Source organism: Diaphorina citri, unplaced genomic scaffold (genome assembly GCF_000475195.1).
Source record: "Diaphorina citri unplaced genomic scaffold, Diaci psyllid genome assembly version 1.1 scaffold528, whole genome shotgun sequence".
In the NCBI taxonomy this organism is placed as follows: Eukaryota; Metazoa; Arthropoda; class Insecta; order Hemiptera; family Psyllidae; genus Diaphorina; species Diaphorina citri.
In genome coordinates this window covers 5138-22699 of record NW_007377962.1, presented here as the reverse complement: position 1 = coordinate 22699, position 17562 = coordinate 5138, and the positions used below count along the sequence as shown (strand labels likewise).

The 17562-nt window shown below is 36.3% G+C and overlaps 1 protein-coding gene across 1 annotated transcript in view; it reads left to right on the top strand.

Annotated features, from left to right (window-relative positions):
- Positions 1-17562, top strand: part of LOC103509770 — a gene marked incomplete at its 3' end in the record, with an annotated part of 38948 nt that overhangs the window by 16252 nt on the left and 5134 nt on the right. The window contains exons 6-26 of the mRNA XM_026824041.1: positions 2339-2437; positions 3876-3933; positions 4311-4351; positions 4492-4551; positions 4742-4985; positions 5310-5490; positions 5802-5929; positions 6333-6491; positions 7787-7967; positions 10027-10099; positions 10280-10523; positions 10848-10988; positions 11171-11285; positions 11940-12013; positions 12146-12215; positions 14003-14034; positions 14449-14606; positions 14928-15040; positions 15567-15587; positions 15866-15887; positions 16354-16466. Coding sequence (XP_026679842.1) covers positions 2339-2437; positions 3876-3933; positions 4311-4351; positions 4492-4551; positions 4742-4985; positions 5310-5490; positions 5802-5929; positions 6333-6491; positions 7787-7967; positions 10027-10099; positions 10280-10523; positions 10848-10988; positions 11171-11285; positions 11940-12013; positions 12146-12215; positions 14003-14034; positions 14449-14606; positions 14928-15040; positions 15567-15587; positions 15866-15887; positions 16354-16466 — 2327 coding nt within the window. The remainder of the gene's footprint in view (positions 1-2338; positions 2438-3875; positions 3934-4310; positions 4352-4491; positions 4552-4741; positions 4986-5309; positions 5491-5801; positions 5930-6332; positions 6492-7786; positions 7968-10026; positions 10100-10279; positions 10524-10847; positions 10989-11170; positions 11286-11939; positions 12014-12145; positions 12216-14002; positions 14035-14448; positions 14607-14927; positions 15041-15566; positions 15588-15865; positions 15888-16353; positions 16467-17562) is intronic.

Here is a 17562-nt window from a genome sequence, read left to right as displayed (position 1 = left end):
CCCCTATGTGTGTAAGTACTTGCCTGTGTAATAGTGTAGACTGTAGACCCTACCTGTGTGTAAGTACTGTAGACCCTACTTGTGTAATAGTGTAGACCCTACGCTGTGTAAGTGCACGCTATAGACCTCTCTTGTGTAATTACTCTGTGTAAAAAAAAAAAAAAAAAATGGAATTGAAAAATTTAAATTAGGTACCGATTCACAAAGTTTCCTCATAGTTTTGCAGCGTTCATCAATCATGAATGTCAACTTCACATCGTAAAGACACAAGATACTTTGACACTTAAACAAAATTAACATGAATCCTAACGACCTAGATAAATCGAGCATAAGATGTGAATGTTAGTGTCAAGTGTCGTGACATTCACAATATTCACATCTAGGAGGGAAAGTTTGACACTATCCCAAGTGAAAGATGCCATTTGGGTGAAAACATCGAATGGAAGTTCGAATTTTGAATTTTCATGGAAAATGTTTTTGGGTTGAGAATACTTGGACGGCAGATGTGAACAGGTGAATACATTTAATCACCTGTAATGGCTACCTCGTTCAGCCATTACCTACCTACTGACGTGACGTTTAGTGCTGTAGTGACATTCCACTCAATCTAGTCCAGTTAGTGGGTCAGAATCAATTGGATTTTATCTCGCACAGACTGGAATGTTACTGGAAGCCAGCATAGTTAGCTTGGAAGGTAGAGCTAGCGTCTCTCGTATTGTGTTGTAAGCCATAGGTCGCGGGTTCGATTCCCACCCAGAGCGGATTTTACACTAAACAGATAAGTTTCGTTCTCGGAACGGCTGGCTTTCTCCTATCCTGTCTTCTTTCTTCTTACATTTAATTAATGGACACCTGTTGTATTTTCTTTTGTGATTATAGAGGACAATCTTCAGCATTTGCAAGACATTCACAATTCTATTCAACAGATGAGGAATATCACGGCCCAGTCCTTATGCTAATTATCGTCATTATAGTATCAATTTTCAAATAATACTAAGGCGTACAATGCAGGTAATATGGACAACGATACTGTCGTAACTTTCTAACGCTATAAATGCAAAATCATGTCCCCATTACTTTATGTATTGACAAATTGAGATGCATGCAGTAATTGTGTGTTTTTGAACAAATATTTAAATCCGAAATAATTTATTGGGTGTCCAGATACTTTCGCCTCTTTCTGATTAGGAGCTTTAGTAGCTGAGTAGAAACAGCCCCTGTTAAATTACGTGAACTATGTATAAGACTATTAAGTATTAAAGGTTGTTATGCATTTTACATCTCACTTCACACACACTATTGCACTCTTGCACCCACATAGCTTTCATATTTCCTCACATTATTTTATTTTATGAAACCCAATTGCAGTAGATATTGAATATGTTTATACTTATAGTTTGAGACTTGTAAATTACGTGAACTATGTATAAGACTATTAAGTATTAAAGGTTGTTATGCATTTTACATCTCACTTCACACACACTTGCACTCTTGCACCCACACAGCTTTCATATTTCCTCACATTATTTTATTTTATGAAACCCAATATACAATATATTGAGTATTGTGTAATGCTGTAATGTTTATATTTATAGTTTGAGACTTAAAGAACGCATGAGAGGTAGTGAAGTGTACAGCAGGCTTGCTCTATGAAAATACATTAGAATTTTTTTTTTTTTTTTTACACCTACATAATTATATATTTTATTTTTTCAATTATTATAATAAAATAACGTAAAAAATGCATGCTTTAAAGTCAATCGGTCCAGTAAAAGTGGCTTGAAAGTTAAAGTGGCTTGACTCTTGAGCAGAGAACTCAAATAAAATAAAAAAGGATAGAGTTGCACTTAATCTTACAAATGACTCAATTTTTCATGTCACTGATGCGCTACGAATCACAGTCACAGTCCTCTCGGTTATAAATCCCAAGTATCTTCATAGAGTATAACCAATGATTGTTGTGTTGTCCTGCATGATTTGTATATCATATTTTAAAATGACCCCGTATCTACAGGGTGACGAAAAGTTAACGCACCAAACTTTAGACCCTTTGGTCTAAAATTGAGAACTCATTTTGTGGAGCTCTCCCTGTTAATAAAGAGGGAAAAGTTCAATTTTTAACCCAATATGTAAGTACTAAGTATATTAAATCACCCCCATTTCAGTTTGGTACGATATCTTTCGGATACCCTGTATTTATTTTTTTGTCATCTCATGTATATGTTTTTTTCAGTTTTGTTACTTTTTTTGTATAATTTTGGTTTCACCCTATATTTTAGTTGTTTTTGTCACCTATATGTACTCTTAGTTTACACCGTCATGTATATTTAAACAACAGGAGTGGCGCAAGCAGTGTGCTGTGCAGACCATCAGGTACTGAGAGCGAGACAGAGGAGGAGCTATTGCAACGACAATACGTCAAGCATCACTTTACTGAGTGAGTACCAAAGCTAAATTAGGTGTATTTTCCTTCCTGTTATCGTAAAAAACAGAACTGGGTCCCTTGAACTTTTCTTCTTTGGGCGTTATTTATAAATTTAGTAAATGGTTTCTTCAAATTAAATTGAAAAAAATAATAAAAAATCTTATGGTTAACTATTCCGGGCCACTTTTTTATGACTTGTCCTGGACTTGAACCACCAATCTCCAGATCCGAAGTTCACCGCGCTAACCACTACATTACTGAGGTTTGTTTAACTATTAACATTGTTTATCAGTTTTGCATTGGGTGTATTTTGCATGTACTTATGTAGTTAAGTAATTTTTGCTATGTAATCTCAATCCAAAATTAGTCTACTGATACTCCCTCCATCCATATATGTAGTTTCTCCTTTCTTTTTCCTTTTCTCTTGTCTTTCTTTCCCTTTCCTCCCTCTCTCTTCCTCTCCTAGTCTCTTCATAATTGGTAAGTTTACATATCTCTAACTTGTACCTATACCTAAATATGTAATTAATTTTCGTAGCTCCTTTTTATTTTGAATAAAAAGAGGAAGTATGAGCCACTCGGTTTTCACCTCACTGCACAATTCTTACACCCGGAATGATATTTTATTTTTACCTACGAGTTTCCTTCGCATGAAAGCGTATTTTTCTGAATACGCTGAGCGTATTATCTACGTATTATCAAACGTTTACACTAGTCGTATTTTCCTTTCGGAATTTCCCTTCTTCTGAAGCTCGTTTCCCCTTTTTAGGCGTAATGGCGCCTGTACTAAACCATAGGAAATCCGAGATGACGCGCCATCGGAATGGAGCAGTTGCAAATGGGTAAAAATTATAAATAAATGGTCGATTCCTATGTAAAAAGTTGGGAAAAATCCAAATATGAGGTCAAAACTCCGAAAAATTTGTAAAAGGTCGAAAATTCAATTTTTATTTTCTGTTCTAATGAAAGAGTTCAAATATGTGTGACGTCAGACTTTACGCAGTTGTTCTTTTCGTCCGTTAGGTAGCGCCACTATGCAAGAGCGCTAGCGGAGGAGCAGAAAGAACTGCGCAGAAACGTATGCGCACAAATGCATTAATGCGTTGCCTGCGAGGGAGCTTTGCTCGGGAAATTTGATGTGACGTCATCGCCTACGGGAGCGTATGACGTGACGTCAAAGTTCACGATTTACCGACATTTTTTTAAATCGATTTATCTCGGGATCTAGAAGTCGTAGAAGAAAAAGAAAAATTCCGTTGATCCTCATTTTTCCTGCTCTATGACTTTGAAACATCACCCAAGTAAGCGCAACTGATCTATTGGTTCCGTTGTCGAAAGGAAAATACAATTACTATCTTGAATCACGTCCTACTATCGACATTGCTTGAGTGACGTCCACACTACTGAAGTTTTCATTGAAAATTTGAAACATGTTGTTTTTCATTTGCAGTGATGATCACACGGAAAAGCGTCGAAAACGCGGCAGTTTGTTCTTCAGGAAAAAGAAGGTAAGATGCAGCGTGACTGCTAACTGAATTGGTGTAGATCACTGTAGACTACTGTATACTGGAGAGGTAGATAATATGTATTCATTGTCCCCTCCATGTTAGAGACCGTTCCCAGTTGTCGGTTGTTCGGAAAAAAATCATGTAGTGGGAACACTCATATAAATGACATTGCCTACAGGACATTTTGTGTCGTTCGAGGGAAAAAATCGGATGAAACTCACAGGTGGGAACGAGGTTTTAAAATAGTTAAATCCCCAAAAATATAACACATTTGCGTAAAAAAAAAAAAAAAAAAAAAAAAAAAAAAAAAAAAAAAAAAAAAAAAACTTTTTACCCCTGTGTAGCAGCACAAACACTATATGATTTGACTCTACAAGTCCTACTTTGAGAATATCATAGAGCTCTATTACTATATTGTGTAACTTACTGTACTCTATTTACTGTATAACTTACCCATTACTATGCATTTATCCAAATGTCCATGTTGCTGATCTATCACCATACATATTTACACTATTAACATATTCCATGTTGTAATGTTTCTTGTTTCATTTGCAGTCAAATACTTGAAGATAAAGACGGAGACCACCACCATCATCACCACCACGACCATGTCAAGTAAGTATTGGTTTAGTGAACACTCAAAAAAGGGCTCATTTGCGGGTTTATAGTCTTATAATAAAAAGAAAAATTGCCTAGCTCCTCGTTTTCTGTGCTCTTTGACTTATAAAACGCGCCTAAATAAGCTCACAAGGTCCATTATGTAAGCAAATATGGCCTGACGCACATTCCCTTCTCTCTATTCCAGCTACTCTGACGAGACTCCTCTGGTCCCGTTTGAATTCCTGGATGAGAGTCCCATCACCGCTGCAGATCTGGACACAGACCCTCAGCTAGGTCTTCAGGAAGAAGATAGTGACTCCTGGATGCCTACGGTTAGCAAGGACATCAGCAAGAAGTTGAAGGAGAAGGAGATCAAGCGACAGGAACACATCTACGAGTTTATACTCACCGAGAAACATCACTGTCTCACGCTCACTGTTATGCAAAAGGTAAACTACACAGGGAACCTTAAAAAAAAGAAAAAAATGCTAAATATACCCTACTTTTATTTTAAAAAATTAAAGATGAAATTTCATTAAAATGTCTCCTTCATAAAAGACCCTGTTTATTATACATACATGCAATGTTTCCTCTCTTGATGGGTAGGCTAATCTTTTGAGTAAGAAAATGTTTGGCCAGATTCTCCCATGATATCGAACAATTTTCTGTCCAGTTGACCCAACCAACTTTCGAGTCAGCTGTCATTTTTAGTCTGTATTTGTAAAAGAAATACTTTGAATTTAAGATTTTATCACATTTTCTCTTCCTCACAGGTATTTGTGGACGGAATTCAGAAGCACTTTCACCTGGGAGGACCGAGTATTGATCGTATGTTCCCTAGACTGAAAGACCTTACTGAGATTCACATGAGTTTCCTAAGCGCCCTCAAACGCAAACAGAAAGAACATCCTGTGGTGGATTCCATAGCAGATATACTGCTGGAAAAGTTCTCAGGTAAGTTTTATGCTGGCCGTCTGACAGAAGACCTATGTTGGTATGTATTTCTGTCTTATCTCGTATATACGCGATTGTCCAGACGAGACGGTCCCCAATCTGAATACACTACGTTGGTGATCCATTGGGAACTAGTGTATTCAACCTGCTGCTGTTGCCGCTATAACTACTAGGGATTTGTGTAGAAATATGTGGGATTCCAATTCCGCAGTTCTGATATTGCGGGATTGAAAAATGTGGGATCCCGCATTGCGATCCCTTTTAACCAAGTACACATTCGTCGAGTAAAAACTCGCTTGATAATATTGCAGGTGCAGAGGCAGCCAGACTGAAGACAGCATATGGAGAGTTCTGTTCCCGACATCGGGATGCTGTCAATTTCTACAAGGAGTACTTCTCCAATGATGCTAGATTTGCCGAGTTTGTTAAACATTGCCAGGTGAGCCGTGAATAGTTTTAAAATACATATTTCGTTTTATTAGAATAAAAATTACTTCACCACTTACTTAATTTCCATGTCCTTGAAATAGGCATGTCACCTATCTCACGGTGTTGGAAGGATAAAATAATAATAATAATAATAAAAAAGCCTACCTACCAATACCTATCTTTCATACAATCTTATCCAATATTGTGCTTGAACCGAGAATTACCAAATTGGTTTGAGTTCAATCCTGGAGGGGCCAGGAAAAGCAGCACTGCCCAGATAGTCACCCATGCGGGTACCAGCCACGCTCAACTTTACTTAACTTCAGTGATCTATAATAGTGGTTTCTATTTTACTAAAATAAAAAGAAAATAGGTCTTCACTTGACTAATGGTTTCTATGTTTGGCTTGACAGTTAAACCCCCTACTGAAGAAGAAAGGCATTCCGGAGTGTATTCTATTCGTAACTCAAAGACTGACCAAGTATCCATTGCTCATTGAACCCCTCATCAAAACTTCCAAGGAGAACAAACTAGAGCAGGAGAAATTGAACAAGGCTCAGTTATTGATTAAGGTAAGCTCATTTAGAGGAAAAAGTAATTTAAACCATGAAATTCGAGTACTCGAGTGCAATATTTTGCCGATGGTGGGAATCGAACCCGGGACTAGAGGTTGTGAAATCCGCAGTCCTGACATTAGAAAGATGAGAGTAGTAGGACACCGGTAGAAGAGAACGGAGCAGGAGAAATTGAACAAGGCTCAGTTATTGATTAAGGTAAGCTCATTTAGGGGAAAAAGTAATTTTAACCATGCCTTTTGCCAGCCTAGTTAGCTTAGTTGGTAGTGCGTCTGCCTTGTAAGCGCTAGGCCGCGGGTTCGATTCCCGCCCGGGGCGGATTTTATGATACTTGTCATGTTTTCATAATTATATTTGGTGTAAGCTCCATATGATATGTATGTGTTGTCATGTTTTTAACATTTTTGATGCAAGCTTCATACAAGAAATGTCATGTATATGTTATTATGTTTTATTCAATTGTATATGTTAGGCACAATCGACGGAGTCACTTAATCGGTGAAAGAATGACTACTACACGTGTGCTAATTACAAAACGCACAATCCCCGAAATTCGGCAATTGGGTCCCAAATACATAGCCTGCGGTTTGGTACTAGGTATGTGAATAATAAAAACCTGAAATCTTTCTAAACTAGGTAATATGGACTGTCTGACAGAGATTTATTGTATAACTGCTAGGGATGTTTTACACTCCATTCGATATGTTGAACAAGCTAGAGGTTCCTTATATGAAATGTATTTTATAAGTTCATAGAATAGAACTGTATAACACATTGCCCAAAGTATTAACATGTAAAGAAAATGAAGAGATAGTTGTGAAAATCTCAACTGTTTTTCATTTCCATTGCAAAGTATGGGGAATTGGGAGCATTTCACAAAAACTTTCGTATCTTAATGAATTATTGAGATAGATCAACATAATCCTTTTTTTGTCAATATTTAACAAGATTCCATATTAGAAAAGCCGTCTATCCAAAATGGGCTCAAGCAGGGTTAGACCCTTGTATCATAGCTTTGAATTTTCTTCTCATGTTAATATCGCGGGCGTGTAATTTCATTAAAATGTCTCCTTCATAAAAGACCCTGTTTATTATACATGCAGTGTTTCCTCTCTTGATGGGTAGGCTAATCTTTTGAGTAAGAAAATGGTTGGCAAGATTCTCCCATGATAGCGAACAATTTTCTGTCCAGTTGACCCAACCAACTTTCGAGTCAGCTGTCATTTTTAGTCTGTATTTGTAAAAAAAATACGTCAAATTTAAGATTTCATCACATTTTCTCATTCCCACAGGTATTTGTGGACGGAATTCAGAAGCACTTTCACCTGGGAGGACCGAGTATTGATCGTATGTTCCCCAGACTGAAAGACCTTACTGAGATTCACATGAGTTTCCTAAGCGCCCTCAAACGCAAACAGAAAGAACATCCTGTGGTGGATTCCATAGCAGATATACTGCTGGAAAAATTCTCAGGTAAGTTTTATGCTGGCCGTCTGACAGACCTATGTAGGTAGGTATTTCTGTCTTATCTCGTCTATATGCGATTGTCCAGACGAGACAGTCCCCAATCCGAATATACTGCGTTGGTTAACTTGAGTGATCCATTAGGAACTAGTGTATTGAACCTGCTGCTGTTGCCGCTGGCTAAAAACAAACAGACTAGCTATAACTACTAGGGATTTGTGTAGAAATATGTGGGATGCCAATCCCGCAGTTCTGCCAGCCTAGTTAGCTTAGTTGGTAGTGCGTCTGCCTTGTAAGCGCTAGGCCGCGGGTACTAGACACAACTTTTTACGTAAGAGGGAACTAAAAGCTATAATCGACCTCTCATAATTTTTACCCAATTGCATATAATTTAGGATTTATATTTCATATTATTAACCTTATTGTGATGTGAAAAAAGGAATCATAAATTTGAAATGGAGCAGTTGCAAATGGGTAAAAATTATTAATATTGTCAATTTCCTTTCTAAATTGAAGTTTTCATTTAGTTTTTTCTAATATATTTCTTCATTTTCTTCACATCCTCTCATAGTTTTTCTTTATCGTGTCTTCGCATATTGTTTGCCGAGCATTTTCTTTTGTTTCCATCTTTCTTCTATTTTTTGTGTGCTTCTGCTTTTCCCCCTAATATTCTGTTTATATCTTCGATAATCTTCTCTTTATCTTTTGTTTTGCTTTCTCTTCGACTAATTTGTCTTCAGTTTTGATATTTTTCTTCTCTCTATACTCATTCGTTCTTCAATTTTCGTTTCTTCTACAATCTCATTTTGTTTCAAATCCATTTCTTTTCTCCTGTTGAGTTGTTTTTCTTTGAGCTTCTATCTATTCTCGAGTCCCTCACTTTCCTGAACTGTGTACATTCTTCTTCTTTCACCTATATCTTCTTTTGTAAAATAATCTTCTACCTTCTTCTCGAGTTATATCGTGGATATTTTTTTCACTTATTTTCATTTGATTTTTATTCATCTATATCTTCTTTTGTAAAATAATCTTCTACCTTCTTCTCGAGTTATATCGTGGATATTTTTTTCACTTATTTTCATTTGATTTTTATTTCTCACTTAAATATGTCTTAGTTTGTGCTTTTTACGTTTTGTTCACCATCTTTTGCATCTTTGGTCCATGTTTTTAATTTGATCTTTCTGGTCATTTTCTGATTCTTCATTGTTTTTATTTTATTCTTATGGAATGTCTTTCGATTTATTTGTTTTCTTTGTGTGTACATATTTTTATTTTTTCTTTCACCTATATCTTCTTTTGTAAAATAATCTTCTACCTTCTTCTCGAGTTATATCGTGGATATTTCTTTCACTTATTTTCATTTGATTTTTATTTCTCACTTAATATGTCTTAGTTTGTGCTTTTTACGTTTTGTTCACCATCTTTTGCATCTTTAGTCCATGTTTTTAATTTGATCTTTCTGGTCACTTTCTGATTCTTCATTGTTTTTATTTTATTCTTATGGAATGTCTTTCGATTTATTTGTTTTCTTTGTGTGTACATATTTTTATTTTTTTAAATAATGTTCATGCTTACTTACAGGTATAGGTACATAGATAAAAAGCAACATACAGGGTGTCAAAAATTACCAATGAAGATAGATAATTCGTGTTTTCACTGAAATTATCATTCCACTTTTTAGTCATTGTCCTAACTTTTTGGGAGAAATTTAATGTCAAAATCTGAAATTTCGTCATCTTTAGTTTTTAAAATACAAACCTGTAATTTTTAGGTCAGAACTGAAATAAGCGTAAAAAAGTAAGTTTTTTTTCCTGTTTGAGACTTCCGAGATGAATGTGACATCTCCATGGCATGTGTAGCAGCACAAACACTATATGATTTGACTCTACAAGTCCTACTTTGAGAATATCATAGAGCTCTATTACTATATTGTGTAACTTACTGTACTCTATTTACTGTATAACTTACCCATTACTATGCATTTATCCAAATGTCCATGTTGCTGATCTATCACCATACATATTTACACTATTAACATATGTTGTAATGTTTCTTGTTTCATTTGCAGTCAAATACTTGAAGATAAAGATGGAGACCACCACCACCATCATCACCACCACGACCATGTCAAGTAAGTATTGGTTTAGTGAACACTCAGAAAAGGGCTCACTTGCGGGTTTATAGTCTTAGAATAAAAAGAAAAATTGCCTAGCTCCTCGTTTTCTGTGCTCTTTGCTTTATAAAAAGCGCCTAAATAAGCTCACAAGGTCCATTATGTAAGCAAATATGGCCTGACGCACATTCCCTTCTCTCTATTCCAGCTACTCTGACGAGACTCCTCTGGTCCCGTTTGAATTCCTGGATGAGAGTCCCATCACCGCTGCAGATCTGGACACAGACCCTCAGCTAGGTCTTCAGGAAGAAGATAGTGACTCCTGGATGCCTACGGTTAGCAAGGACATCAGCAAGAAGTTGAAGGAGAAGGAGATCAAGCGACAGGAACACATCTACGAGTTTATACTCACCGAGAAACATCACTGTCTCACGCTCACTGTTATGCAAAAGGTAAACTACACAGGGAACCTTAAAAAAAAGAAAAAAATGCTAAATATACCCTACTTTTATTTTAAAAAATTAAAGATGAAATTTCATTAAAATGTCTCCTTCATAAAAGACCCTGTTTATTATACATACATGCAATGTTTCCTCTCTTGATGGGTAGGCTAATCTTTTGAGTAAGAAAATGTTTGGCCAGATTCTCCCATGATATCGAACAATTTTCTGTCCAGTTGACCCAACCAACTTTCGAGTCAGCTGTCATTTTTAGTCTGTATTTGTAAAAGAAATACTTTGAATTTAAGATTTTATCACATTTTCTCTTCCTCACAGGTATTTGTGGACGGAATTCAGAAGCACTTTCACCTGGGAGGACCGAGTATTGATCGTATGTTCCCTAGACTGAAAGACCTTACTGAGATTCACATGAGTTTCCTAAGCGCCCTCAAACGCAAACAGAAAGAACATCCTGTGGTGGATTCCATAGAATTGATCAACTTACTCCAGGGACAATTTCTATAATGATACCAGATGTTAATAAATGAGGCCTTTTTAAACGGTTGGCATAATGGGACTTTTTAGTCTTAGCCGACAGTATAAATAAGGTATATTAAAAATAAATAAATAAATATTATCTTTTACTTTGTTAATTTCAGGACAAGGCGAAGAAGTGTTCACATCTGTGGGTGTCCGCATCTTACAGCACAACGCTCACATGTGACCACTGCTCAAAACCTTTCACCTTCAATAAACCAGCCTTGCATTGTGAAAGTAAGTATCTTCTTCCTAGCCTTTTCCTATTGAAATAGGGTTGGCGTTCCTTGTCAGTCCCTTCCAGGCTGCACTATTGTGTACCTCATGTCGTGATAAATTCTCACAAGTCCTGGTTCACGCAATCTTTCCAGTTTGCTTATGGAGCTAATCATATATGTAGGTACATATAAGTTTTTTTTTTTTTTTTTTTTTTTTTTTTTTTTTTTTTTTTTTTAAATTTAATTTTTTTTTTTTTTTTTTTTTTTTTTTTTAGTTGCTACAGAGAGGTTATACTGTACATATTTACCAGGTAGAAGCGGCGGATATCCAGAACATTTGACGCGGTGAGTACTGTTGTAGTCCAGGCAGTCTGGGGTAACCAGCCTTGCATTGTGAAAGTAAGTATCTTCTTCCTAGCCTTTTCCTATTGAAATAGGGTTGGCGTTCCTTGTCAGTCCCTTCCAGGCTGCACTATTGTGTACCTCATGTCGTGATAAATTCTCACAAGTCCTGGTTCACGCAATCTTTCCAGTTTGCTTATGGAGCTAATCATATAGGTACATATAAGTTTTTTTTTTTTTAAAAAAAATCTAACTATTTTGGCTGAAATTTATGCTGTGCAGTCCGTGAATAAATTTTATTGATTGTCTCAATCGTCTCTCTATGTTGCAGACTGTGCAGTGACCGTACATCAAACTTCCTGTAAAGAGAACATTCCTGTGTGCAGCAAAATCAAAGCCAACAAGGTGAGTACATTTTATACTTCCACATATAAGTTCACAAGTAATGATTTTCATCGTATACTTCTCTCAAGTGTTCCTCAACCACATCAGTTAAAGAGTTAAAATTAAGTAAATAACATTTCGTCTTATTTCCAGGTGGCCGCAGCCAAAATCCACAGCAAGAAGTCCTCCAGTTCAATCTCCTCTCAGTCTCAACTTTCATCCAGCAAGTGAGTAGCGCTACTCAGTTTATTACACGTTTTCATATGCAGTCTGTTTCTGTGTTGCATTTCTCAATGTCTGTTGTGCTTACTAAGCTACACACATATGATACTTGTCATGTTTTCATAATTATATTTGGTGTAAGCTCCAGCTCCATATGATATGTATGTGTTGTCATGTTTTTAACATTTTTGATGCAAGCTTCATACAAGAAATGCCATGTATATGTTGTTATGTTTTACTCAATTGCATATGTTAGGCACAATCGACGGAGTCACTTAAGCGGTGAAAGAATGACTACTACACGTGTGCTAAATGCTAATTACAAAATGCACAATCCCCGAAATTCGGCAATTGGATCCCAAATACATAGCCTGCGGTTTGGTACTATATGAATAATAAAAAACCTGAAATCTTTCTAAACTAGGTAATATGGACTGTCTGACAGAGATTTCTTGTATAACTACTAAAGATGTTTTACCCTCCATTCGATGATATGTTGAACAAGCTAGAAGTTCTTAATATGAAATGTATTTTATAAGTTCATAGAATAGAACTGTATAACACATTGCCCAAAGTATTAACATGTAAAGAAAATGAAGAAATAGTTGTGAAAAACCTCAACTGTTTTTCATTTCCATTGCAAAGTATGGGGAATTGGGAGCATTTTACAAAAACTTTCGTATCTTAATGAATTATTGTCTATCCAAAATGGGCTCAAGCAGGGTTAGACCCTTGTATCATAGCTTTGAATTTTCTTCTCATGTTAATATCGCGGGCGTGTGAGTGTTTAGCCCACATTTATGTTTAAGTTTATTTTATCCATTGAATTTTATCATGTTTGCTGCATCACATTTTAGCCCATCATAATAATTGTTCTATTTCAAGACAATATTTCCAAATATCTCTGCTTGGTTAATGTTTATCCATTGCATTTCAGCACTCATTTCATTTTTTTTACTTTCTTTTGACCGTCTTACCTTTGTATGGAGGGAGGGTACCCGATTTTTTTTTTTGTTAGTTTTTTTTTTTCGTCTTGGTCGTTGTTGTTGGCTTTTGAACGTTGGATTTTCTGTTGCCTGCTTGCACTCAGCCGGATAACTCGTACAATATCCTGTCTCTCCCCCTGGCGTAGAGTCGCTACCAAGTTGGGCGTCAAGTAAGTGTGGACACGCCCTTCCCTCTCTCTTTTATTCTTCTTTCCCCTCCCCTCTCTTTGATTCTTCTCTTCCCTCTCTTTAAATGATAAATATACAAATAAATGGCTTCAAAGTCCTGAATTGAATCAAATAAATAGTCAGCCTTTCGTTTCGTGTTCCATCTTCGTACCTCTTTCAATTTCTCCTTCTCCTCCCTTATTCTTTTCCCCTGTCCTCTTGTCTGATTATCCTTCTGTTTTGTGTGATTATAATTATTTATCTCTTTATTGTTCCATTTATGTTTTTCATTTATCTTTCTGATAGAAGATTTTGAGTTATCTCTCTGATAGAAGTTTTTCAGTTACCTTTCTATTCTAATTGAGTTTCAATTTCCTTTCTAAATTGAAGTTTTCATTTAGTTTTTTCTAACATATTTCTTCATTTTCTTCACATCCTCTCATAGTTTTTCTTTATCGTGTCTTCGCATATTGTTTGACGAGCATATTCTTTTGTTTCCTTCTTTCTTCTATTTTGTGTGTACTTCTGCTTTCCCCCCCAAATATTCTGTTTATATCTTCGATAATCTTCTCTTTATCTTTTGTTTTGCTTTCTCTTCGACTAATTTGTCTTCAGTTTTGATATTTTTGTACAGTCAAGTATACGTTCTTTACCCCAGACAATAAGGTAAGAAACAAACTAGAAATACAACTATTAAACTCTTCGAAAATAAACTATCTAAACCCTAAGGTAAACCCTGCACATCTTATAATATGCATCTCGAAACCCAGCATAGGGCCAAAAATTTTGACCTTAGCTCTTAGCTGGAATTCAACCCAGAAATTCGGTATGCGCATGACCTTGGAGGTTGCTTTCAGAGACTACAGAGGTTGGTTGTTGCTATCAAATCTACCACCAAGTTATCTAGGAAGTTGGGGAAACTTTGTTGGGATTTGAAGATGGGCCATTCAGTTGTTAAAAAGTTTTGATTGAAAAGATAGAATAATTTATTTAATATAATAACGTTTAAAATTGTGATCTGTGAAATCATCTAGGAAACCTCACACCTAAAATGTATCTTCTCTTTGTTTCTAATTACAGACAGGTGTGATATCTTTACAAAAACTTCTAGTGAGAGAGAAGGCAGGGGTGGACTCGCGAAGTATCTATCTCATCTCTTCCAATCCAGCCGAGCCTGAAATGTTTGAGCTCAAAGTCATTAAACCCAAGGAGAAGCAGGCCTGGATAGATGCCATACGGTATGTACGAATTCTATTAAGAGGTAAATACATATTGTCATAATCCAATAATTATGTACTTTTGTAAACAGCTTCAAGAATATCAAAATCAAAGATCTTTTTAATTGGAAAGTGGCTTCAAAACTATCAAAATCAAAGATGTTCTTACGCGTGCACTAGTTTCAAAACTATCAAAATCAAAGATATTCTTACGCGTATATGAGCTTCAAAACTATCCAAGTCAAAGATGTTCTTCATTGGATAGAAGTTTCAAAACTATCAAATCAAAGATGTTCTCAGTGCATGCATACTAACACTGTTGGCTAATTTTCACCATTACAGATCTGCTGTTCAGAATTGTCCTGAAGACGTGGAAGATGGCATAGGTAAACTGTCGGCCGAAGATAAACAGAAACTGTTGGAGGCCAAGCAAGCTCACATCCGACAGATTGTAGGTGAGTTTGGTGACTAAACAAGGTCTAATATATGATGGGATAATAATACATACAAAATAGAAAGGTGACAATATTTAGGTCGAGTTTCACCACCGTGGACTGTCTCAGGATTGAGTTCAATCCAAGGTTGACCTGGACCTGGCTATTAAGTATAGGGAAATCCTCGTTTCATCTCAATCCCGAATTGGTAAACCCCAGCATAATTAGAAAAGACCTTGCTTAGCTATAAAAAAAGAGTAATCACATTAAAGGTTTGAAGTGATTCTCACTAAAGGTTTAATGCTCACTAAATCTCAGTAAAAGAATAAACGAAAATTAACCCGAATTTTTTCTTTACTTGACAAGCGTATTTACTTTGTTATCAAAACAGACTTGGAATGTGTAGTGTTCCCTTCATCTCTCCTCCTTATGCAACCTAAATCTCACTTTAGTTATAAAACACATGTAGCTCCATTATTTATAGTGGGTACTGTATTGGTCTCCTCTCACCTAAATGTATGTTTTCCCCTTCCCCATGCACACCCAGATGCGAGCCTAGGATTGGAAGGTACTCGAGTTTGGTGACTAAACAAGGTCTAATATATGATGGGATAATAATACATACAAAATAGAAAGGTGACAATATTTAGGTCGAGTTTCACCACCGTGGACTGTCTCAGGATTGAGTTCAATCCAAGGTTGACCTGGACCTGGCTATTAAGTATAGGGAAATCCTCGTTTCATCTCAATCCCGAATTGGTAAACCCCAGCATAATTAGAAAAGACCTTGCTTAGCTATAAAAAAAGAGTAATCACATTAAAGGTTTGAAGTGATTCTCACTAAAGGTTTAATGCTCACTAAATCTCAGTAAAAGAATAAACGAAAATTAACCCGAATTTTTTCTTTACTTGACAAGCGTATTTACTTTGTTATCAAAACAGACTTGGAATGTGTAGTGTTCCCTTCATCTCTCCTCCTTATGCAACCTAAATCTCACTTTAGTTATAAAACACATGTAGCTCCATTATTTATAGTGGGTGTGGATAATAGCTTCAAAATCAAAGATGTTTTTCATCGGATAGTAGCTTCAAACTATGAAATTCAAAGATGTTCTTACTTAAAAACTAGCTTCATAACATAAACTCAAAGTTGTTCTTACGCGTATACTAGCTTCAAAACGATCAAAATCAAAGATGTTCTTACTTGAATACTAGCTTCAAAACCATCAAAGTCGAAGATTTTTTTACGTAAATTATACTAGTTTCAAAACTATCAAAATCAAAGAACTTCTCAGTGCATACTAACACACTGTTGGCTATATTCATTTTTACAGATCTGCTGTTCAGAATTGCCCTGAAGACGTAGAAGATGGCATAGGTAAACTGTCGGCCGAAGATAAACAGAAACTGTTGGAGGCCAAGCAAGCTCACATCCGACAGATTGTAGGTAAGTCTGGTTTCTAAACAAGGTCTAATATATGATGGTATAATAATACATACAAAATAGAAAGGTGACAATATTTAGGTCGAGTTTTACCACCGTGGATTGTCTCAGGATTGAGTCCAATCTGAGGTTGACCTGGACCTGGCTATTAAGTATAGGGAAACCCTCGTTTCATCTCAATCCCGAGTTGGTAAACTCCAGCATAATTAGAAAAGACCTTGCTTAGCTATAAAAAAAGAGTAATCACATTAAAAGTTTAAAGTGATTCTCACTAAAGGTTTAATGCTCACTAAAGGTCTCACTAAATCTCAGTAAAGGTTTAATGTGATTCTCACTAAACGGAAATCAACCCGAATTTTTTCTTTACTTGACAAGCGTATTTACTTTGTTAGCAAAACAGACTTGGAATCTGTAGTGTTCCCTTCATCTCTCCTCCTTATGCAACCTAAATCTCACTTTAGTTATAAAACACATGTAGCTCCATTATTTATAGTAGGTACTGTATTGGTCTCCTCTCACCTAAATGTATGTTTTCCCCTTCCCCATGCACACCCAGATGCGAGCCTAGGATTGGAAGGTACTCCATATTGTCCTGTTTCCCCCTATATTTAGAAAATAAATACAGTCGAACCTGTCTAAGCGGGACCCGTCTAAAGGGGAAACCTGGTTATATGGGGGGAAAATGGCCGGTCCCGTGGATTCCCAATTAGATAGGTTCGACTGTATTAGTAGTTGAGTAGGTACCCAATTACCCATGTCCCATATTGCAGAATGTGTAGAACCAGTATGATCTTGTAGAAATGGCTTTTCCCGGCCACACTCGGACTGGGTGATGAGGTTCATGTGAGTAGATGGGTAAAACCAAGTAGTGGGTAAACCCCCGGCACTAATGCCCGATCTTACCACAGACAGTTTTCAGTTAATCCAGAGTTTAAGGAATACTGGCCTGTGTAAATCAAATGGGTGACGTCAAAGAAAACCCTTGACACCGTGTTAACTCTCAGTGGTAAGATCGGCCATAGCAGTTATGCAGTCACGATAAATCCATTAAAAAAAAAAAAAAAAAAAAAAAAAAAAAAACCCATTTTTCCCATTTTTT